This window comes from Pithys albifrons, chromosome Z, assembly GCF_047495875.1.
Source record: "Pithys albifrons albifrons isolate INPA30051 chromosome Z, PitAlb_v1, whole genome shotgun sequence".
Lineage (NCBI taxonomy): Eukaryota > Metazoa > Chordata > Aves > Passeriformes > Thamnophilidae > Pithys > Pithys albifrons.
Window position 1 is genome coordinate 54,741,423 of NC_092497.1, and position 8,595 is coordinate 54,750,017.

At 40.9% G+C, this 8,595-nt stretch overlaps 1 protein-coding gene across 1 annotated transcript; it reads right to left on the reverse strand.

Moving 5' to 3' along the window:
• Positions 1-380: 380 nt before the first annotated feature.
• PHAX (phosphorylated adaptor for RNA export) lies at positions 381-8,305 on the reverse strand. The gene is made up of 5 exons (XM_071580284.1): positions 8,203-8,305; positions 5,386-6,005; positions 3,595-3,715; positions 3,129-3,212; positions 381-1,652 (listed from the first exon to the last, which is right to left on the reverse strand). Exons 1-5 carry the CDS (start codon positions 8,296-8,298, stop codon positions 1,383-1,385), a joined length of 1,191 nt encoding a protein of 396 aa, XP_071436385.1. The 5' UTR covers positions 8,299-8,305; the 3' UTR covers positions 381-1,382.
• Between the last annotated feature and the right edge of the window lie 290 nt (positions 8,306-8,595).

Here is an 8,595-nt window from a genome sequence, read left to right on the forward strand (position 1 = left end):
ATGAGTAACTTTAAAAATTAGGAACTCTGGCATGTGAACAGAAAAAAGCAGAAAAGTCAAAATTCTAGTTCCATTTAGTTAAGCAGATAAATGGAATGTTTTATGTGTAAGAAATCTTTCTTCAAATGTTGCAACCCTTTAAATACCAGCTCTTGACTGTACTGAATTGTTCAGTGTTAGAACTTCATTATTTGTTTTAGTGCTATGCCTTCCTTCTGAAATTCAAGGACTCCACATGATAAAACTGATGTCCAGAAATTGGACTGAAAGTGATGAATTCAGTAGTATTTCAGAAAGGTTTTATACTGGAAAATAATGTCTAGCCACAGAAAGCCCACAACTTGTTAGTGACAAAGCATTTTAGACATAATACATACCAGTGTTGCACACATTCTTCAACTTTATTAGAAACAACATTCAACATAAAAATTGTCATCAACAGAACTTACAAACTACACAACAGTCTTCTGAATCAAGTAGAAAAAAATCCCCTTCAGTGTTGTTTTCTTAAGAATTAGCACAGAAAAAGTTCAAATCTTCTGAAAGCTGCACTTTATCTTATAGCACATGAGAGAAGGACAGGAACAAGAATTTCAAGGTAAGGGTTTTGTATCTGCATGTGCAGTGTACAGACCCTTGAGGGGAAACACAGCTCAGTAAAATCTCTCTGCTCAGAAAGCATTAAGTTGTATTTGTCCTTAAGCAAAAAGATCCAACAGAAGTTGTGTGTCTCATCATGGGAAATGCTTAGACAGAATGAGCAGGAAGCTGAAGCCACTCTCAGAATACAAAGGATAAAATGCTGCAGAAATCTAAAACATACATTGCTCAATACTGCTTATTTATAAGGCTGTGATTCAAAGGTGACTGACCACTAAAATTCAGTTTATTTCATAAACCAATCTGTTTTTACAGGTCTTAATGCTATAAATACTGTTCTTGTCAACACACTGCCATGTTAAGAATATATCATTTTACATCCAGACTAATTTTTCCCTGTTTTTGCTGTTCAACTGTACTTAGAAGCACTGCTTATTTGATGACCTTTGCTAGCTTCAGCAAATTAAATGTGAAGCATTTGGTTAAAACACAGCCTTAATTCCTAAACCTAACATGTGACTAAGAAAATTTCCAAAGGAACAAACATGGTGATGCAGGGCTGTTATCTAGAAAAATCTTAACAGTTTCTGAGTACTTAGCAAATAAATACTAGAACAATTAAGTCTTTCATGCTGTTAAACTTCGCTAAGAATTATATCCTGTTCTTCAGCATCAAGTATTTCCCATGTTTCTGCAGCTTATGAAAACAAGAAGCCATGGGATTGTAAGAAAGGCTCACTTAATATGTTTTATAGAGACTTTGTTATCAATAACATTAGTAACTAGAAGATCTCCAAATCATGAGCGTTGTCAATTTCAGTAATATCTTCAGGTTCCATCTTTGCTTCATGATGCCCCTCCTGTAGATCTTCCAGGGAAGCCAGAGCCTCGTTTGTGTCACTAGCAAAAGTCTCACGAGATGCATCATCATATTCTTGCAGGTTAAGCCCTTTAATGGCTTTTTTCATCTTCTTCCCTAGAACTTGTATTCTCCTCTTCTTGGCAGCTTTTTTGTTTTCATACTCCTTTTGGTTTTCCAGATAGAATATTTCCTTGAGACAAAAAAAATAAGGGCAAACTAAAAAGTTTGGCACATTAATTTTACTAGTAATTCCTAAAATATAAGGTAAAAATGTAAAGTAAAAAGAAAAATTTGTTACAATTCCTGGTCAATATTTAACTAAGGTACATGCTCTTAGTAGCAGAAGCATGAGTATAGATTGTACTTAGGGAAAAATCCCACAAAAAGAAATTTATTACATAGTTTTTCAGCAATCTCAAAGTATATGTATCAGTAAGTTTTAATTTTGATTTTTTTACTGGTGACACAAAACTGGGACAAATGAGTGGCAAACCAGGGGGTTTTGCTGCCATATAGAGGGACCTGTATACAAAATACAACCAAAGGTTCTAAAACAACTCAAGAAAACTTTTCTCCACAATTGAAATTTGACTCCAGGCCTCAGGATCTTTGCTGTCAAACATTTGTGAACCCAAATAACCTCTTATCTACTACAAAATGTATTAGTAGTTTCCTCCATCATGTAACAGTGCTAAATGCTGCTGCATGCCTTTCCTTCCCTGCCTGCTTTTTAAAACAATATGAATTTCATACAGGGAATATTTTTCTCAATAGCTGAAAGCCAAATGCTGGGAAAACCTGCAGAAGAGAAATTTTTTTTTCTAATGAGGTAAAGTGATCAAACTCGCAACTTTTTAACTTTTTGTGACCACTGTAAGCTATGAAAGATGTTGGGTCTTTTTTCCCTTTTTTTTTCTCCAAGTATAAACCAGACAATAAAAATATATGTTGATTTATTTCTCAATTCCCAGTAGAATATGCCAGAATGGTTCACAGCATGATGAGCTGTAGTCACCTACAAGCCAAGTAAGTCGTTCCGTTAACAAAAACTTCACATTAAAGTGGCAAATGCCATGAAAAAAACCCTGAAGTTTTAACTCAGTGAAGAAAATACCACCTCAGTCTATTTAATACTCTAAAAGGAAAGGTAATAACATTCACAAATTTACAAAAGTTATTTGGTGAGCACCAAAAATGCGAGGAGGTTCAGACCATTATCTGATTTAATGAGAAATACTGTCTGGTGCCACAGCTGGGGCTACATAGGACAAAACACTTTATTAAGAGAACTCCACTCAATCCATGCACAATGACACAGAGCTCCAAAGGGAGAAACAAAACATGGATAACACTGCCCTGAGGTACATACGGACTAAGGAAAATCCAATATTTATCTCCTCAGTCTCTACAGTCTCATCGTTCTCAACAGGTTTCTGTGACTGGCAATATGTGAAAGTGAGCTCACTCTGCCGAGTGTGTATGGCAATTCATCACTTTTTAGGTGGTTTTGGTTTTTTTTTTTGCCTATATTTTGAATGTGAAAGGCTGGGTTTTTTTGTAATATAGAGTTAAATTTGCTAGAAATTATGAGAGTTTCAAAATAGCATTTCTAGTGGGGAAAAAAGTAAGTCACTTGGACAATCACTTGAACTCTTGACATTTTTACCTTGATTTGTTCTTCTTTGATGCTAGGTGTGTTCTTCAGCAGGTTTAAATAAACTCCCCCAGGTGTTCTTCTCCTTGTGCCATTCTTAACAAGGAGAGAGGAAATTAGTAATAGCAAGCTCAGTACTAAGTGTTGACAAAAAATAGCTTCTAGGACAACATTTAATACTGTATTCAGACAGAATAAACTACATTTAAATTCTGTTATTTTAGGAATTACATGAAAAATAAACCTGGCTATGTCTTCTTCATGACTGGACTAGTCATAAGAAATACAAAATTTGGACAGGTAAACAAAAAATTAGTGTTTATTAAGGGAGTTTCATGGCAAGGGAAGGCCATAAAATCCTGGGAGAACCTGTCTGGCATGAGGAGAGCTACAACAGCACTGCACAGATATTCTGCAAGTAAAATGTTGTGTCAACCTCCCACCCCCTAGCAGATCCCAAAAGTGACAATTTTCTTACCACTATGAACAGTCCACCATTTTGTTCCACTTCAGCTGTTTCCATGAGCAGCTCAATCGCTTTTCTCTTCCCAATTATTTTCACTACTCGAGCAATTAAGTCTTTCTTTGGCTCACAAAGACTAAAGAGAGTGGGTGGGAAAAAAGGCACATTTATTGTCAGGACGAATTTCTTGAGTTAAACTGACTTTGCAACTTCCATAATGAATAATTCATTCTGTGGGACATAAACCTGTGATCAAGTCTATACATTCGAATGTGTTTCAATGGTTTACTGAATCAGATTTCAAAATACTGAGCATCTGGAGCATATTTTTTTCCTCAAGCATGCATTTTTAAAATTTGTTTCAATAAAATGCATTGAGTCATTATACTGCTTACATTGATGCACGAAACAGTAAACCAAATATGAAACTGCAAGACCTGTATAAAACTCTGAAATTAAAACTATAAAAGCATATTGTGCATTTAACAGTTAAAATTAACTTTTTATAGTTAAATCAAGAACTAGAGACAACAGGATTTCCTCTGTATCTTCAGCCATTCAGATAAAGAATATAGCAAAGAAAAAATCAGTCTGTAGACTGATCTATGACCACCTATAAAAAAGACAAATAAGAAGAAAGATTATGCTTTAACTACAGCTCTACTGATTCAGTGCTAATGCTACTACAAACATTCTATTTCAATGAATCTCAATACAACAGAGGAGCTTATTACAACAGATATGCTCAAAGTTTCCAAATTAATAAATTAGAAGCTACAAAGAACTATTAACAATAATTGCCTAATTGCTGTATTATTGCCTGCTGCTGAAATAAGTGCCACATGTAAGAAAACAACAATGGTTTTAAACCACTTAAACGCCAGTTTTTATTTGAATGTCAATCTAACTGTCAGTGAATCTTTGAAGTCTTGTTCCCTATTTAATTTTATTTTTTTCCCTTGCACCACTGAAGAAGGATTGTGGCAGCCACGTGCCCTCCCTCAAACCATCAGTCCAATGCAGTCAGGAAATTGTGTGGCAAACTGGGTCAGGAAACAAACCTGTTTACAAACTAACTCTTAAAAAAATATCAACCAGGTTTTGGACAGGTGATTTTTCTGACTCAGTTCAGTGTACAATGACCAAATAGCAGGACTGTGAAAAGAAGTGGATGGTGGGAAGTGAGCTCATGGCTGGAGCTTGGTGGCCATAAATTTGCACAGAACTCCAGAAAGAGGCAAGGACTGATTTCAGTGCTAGTTCCTCACCCTTTTACAACATCCTTGGTTACAACAGGAGCAAAAGGTTTTCTTTAGACACACAGGTTTGATGCAAGGAACATGTGTTACTTCAGAGGCTGTGCTTTCCAAAACACTGCATAGTCTGAGTTATCTACAAATGTTTATAACTTAGATTCTCATGGTGACCACAGTATGTGTGCACTGGTGCCCAACTCCAAACAAGCATCTTTACCTATGGGGCATTTCCTAAAAAACCCAGCTACTAAATCTGTATAATGAGAAGCAATACTTTGCCTTGCCATGGTTCTCAAATAACAAACCACTTTAGTGGATTTTTTTAAAAATATATAAAAATAAAAAGAAATAGACTGGATGTTTCTACAAGCCTCAGTGCTGCGTTTTTATCCAGGATTTTGGAAATACACATAAGGCACTCATGCTCTCTGTAATCTGACACATAATATGACATCTTACTTATTTACCAGTTAGGCACCTTTTTCCCACTCTTCTTTTCCAGCAGTTACCAATACTTAAGGAAGTGGAGACACACTGTTACCAAACTCACCGATAAGCAATTTCATCTGCCACTTTTTCCTCTGAATCTTCTTCTGTTATCTCATACCTTCCCTTGTATTTCATTTCTTGTCTTTCTCCCAGCCTATCTTTCACAGGCCGCTTCCGTTTGAGTAAGCCTTGCCCATTTTCTTCTTCTGCTGGCAACGTCTTCTTGTCATCGTGCATGTACTCATCCAGCTCCTTATCCAAAGTCTCTGCCTCCTTTTGCTGAGCTTCCTTCATCAGCTTTTTAGCCAACAAGTAATTGTAAGTCTCAGACTGCCTGCTCCTGTCAATGCTACCATCCATACCTAGAATCCCAAGCTCAGTAGCCACCGCATCCTGGTTCTGCTCCTGGAGCACCACGCCCCAAATGTTGTTGACCTTCTTACCATGCAGTGCAGTCTGTTTCTGGTGGCTCTGGCTGGGCTGGAAAGGCTCTGGTTTGGCAGGAGGGAAGTTGAAGCACTTCTGCCGCTTTCGTTTCCACAGACAGCTGTCGTCATCGGAGTCGGAGCAGCTTTCCTCACTGGAATCCAAGCTCTTGGTTGTCCGATAGGGAACGCTTGGAGCACAGGATGAAATGCTGCTCTGGAATGGTCTGCACGAATCATTGCCATCGTGTGCTTTCTGAAATTTAAAAAGCAAATGCCCATTGGTTTAATCATTCCTATAAATTTGGAGAGCTACCAAGTCATGCCAGAGGTCTGTTTAGCTAAAAAGGCCCCTGAATTCTGCCTTGGGTGGCTGTGCAGTCGTCTGCGAGCATCTGCTGGACCAGAGCTGACAGGAGCATCCCATGAAACACCTGTGTTTTGAATGCATGGATATCTATATGAAACAAAGCATGGCTGACACAGAAACACATTTCAGGAGCTGCTAATCTGCTCAGTTGTAAACTTTACTCAATGGAAGTCATTGAGACTGGAAAATTTATGAATATTCACCAACTGGACAAAGACACAACATGCAGAGCAGCTCTGAGAAAGAGTAAAAAACCAAACCACCACAGCAACCTACCAAAACTTTAACAGCATAGGAGTTAACACTCTCTCTGGAGTCTCAAGTGAGAAGACCAAATGACCACAAAACCCTAAAACCAAACCCAGAAAACTGGGAATTTTTTGTGAATTTAACAATGTACCAAGATGCTGGTTCAGTGAGGACAGCAGCACCTTACAGAACCACAGGTTTCCCCTCCTTTAAACCAACAATACCCCATGGATTAACTATTGTTCATTATATAGAACAAATACACCTCCCACCCCCCAAAAAATCATCCTACTGATATACATGTATTCAAGAAATGCTGTTTCCTCACACTTCTGACAGACAAACTAAACCATGAAAGCTAAACCTTCTAAAATCTGCATAATTTGCAAAAACACCACAGATAACATAACCCTGAATTCTTATACCCAATTGCTGGGCCTTTTGACCATGATTTCTGTGCTAAACATTTTCCTTACACATACTTCCAGCTATTACCTAACTGATTTCCTATCATAAAGTTATATGCTGTCCTATGATCTGTAAAAATAAGATATCTTCTTCATTTTCAGGAGAAGTAAAATTCTTTAACCTTACTGCTTTTGTCAACACTATGACACCACTTCTTCTTCCTCCTACTAGCAAACAGAAAAGAGAAGTATTCAACTTATTTTATCATGTTACGAAACTCAAACCTTTAATTTCAAATGTAATGCAAAAATCCCTAACAACACCAAAAATAAAAAACCCAAACACTTCTGTAATGAGTTATTTTGTGCTTCACATTTCAGAGCTATATAGCAAATGAAACACTTAAAGAAAATAAGGTTCCTCACACATGCAGTATCATACACTGATCTGTCTTATTTTGAAATCCTCTCCTGCACACCACCATAAATATCTCATACTCTCAGAACAAATTCCTAACAGAATCACAAAGTGGTTTGGGTTGGAAGGGACTTTAAGTATCTCATTCCAACCCTGTGTCATGGGCAGGGACACATCTCACTACCCCAGGTTGCTCCAAGCCCTGTCCATGGATACTTCCAGGGATGACGCAGCCACAGCTTCTGTGGGAAACCTGTGCCAGGGCCTGCCCCCCCCCACAGCCAAGAATTCCTTCCTAATATCTGACCTAAACCTACTTTCTTTCATTGAGAAGCCATTCCTTCTTGTCCTGTCACTGCATTCCTTGTAAATGGTCTCTCTCCATCCTTCTTGCAGCCCCTTCAGGCGCTGTAAAGCCGTAATTAGGTCACCCCGAACACTCCCTTCTCCAGGCTGCACAATCCCAGTTTTCCCAGCCTTTCCTCCCAGCATAGCTTCTCCATCCTTCTGAGCATCCTGGTTCCTCCTCTGGACTCCCTCCGGGAGCTCCTTCCTGTGCCGGCGACCCCACGTGGGGTGCGCACAGCGTGGAAACGACGGGAGACACTGAGAAAGCGATGGAATCCCTTCTCTATCCCCGTCTGGAGCCAGGACGATGCCAGGGAACTGCGGGGCTTGGGATGCAGCGCTCGGGGCCAGGCGTGTGCGCGGCGGCTCATCCCTACTGTCGCCACCGTCCCGATTGTCGCCATCGTCCCCATGTCCCCACTGTCCCCATCGTCCCTATCGTAGCCACTGTCGCCATCGTCCCCATCGTCCTCGTTGTCGCCGCGCCCGCCGCACTAGCCTGTTTCCCAGGCTCACCAAGCGCTCCCCGCCGGGAAAACCCCCCCTCCCAAACCCGGCCTCCCCATCCTGCAGGCCCCATCCCTGTTTTCCGCGCTCGGCGCATCCCGGAGCGGCGCATCCCGGAGCGGCGCATCCCGGAGCTCTCCCGCGACCGCCTCACCTGCCCCGGAGAGCCGGCGCCGGGCATGTCCGAGTCCGAGCCGGACAGCTCGCCGTCCTCCACGTCGCCGTCCATGCCCCTTGCCTCCAGCGCCATGTCCCGGCGGAAGGGCGGAGCGCGGAGAGGGGCGGGACGCACCGCCCGTCCGGGGCGGGGATGCTCCAAGTGTTTGGGATCCCGGCACCGCCTCCCGCGGCCAGGGAGGGATGAAGGCGGGACCAGGCGCGGCGCCTGGGGCTTCTCGGCACGAGTGTTTGCCAAATGTGGGCTCTGACAAGGTTGTCTTAAGTCAAGGTGTTCCTCGGTGCAAGTTCTGGTTGTGCTTTCGAAGGCTGATCAGCGAGAAAGGGCAGTGGTTAAAACCTGGTTGTAATAACGCCAAGGTCGTGGGTT

Bases quoted from the DNA above. Each gene is read 5' to 3' on its own strand.
- PHAX (XM_071580284.1), bottom strand. From the start codon at position 8,298: ATGGCGCTGGAGGCAAGGGGCATGGACGGCGACGTGGAGGACGGCGAG. The intron at 3,213-3,594 runs GTAAGAAAATTG...CTCCTTGTTAAG, and splicing joins ATGGTGGACTGTTCATAGTG to AATGGCACAAGGAGAAGAAC. The intron at 1,653-3,128 runs GTAAAAATGTCA...TTTTGTCTCAAG, and splicing joins TCAAAGAAGAACAAATCAAG to GAAATATTCTATCTGGAAAA.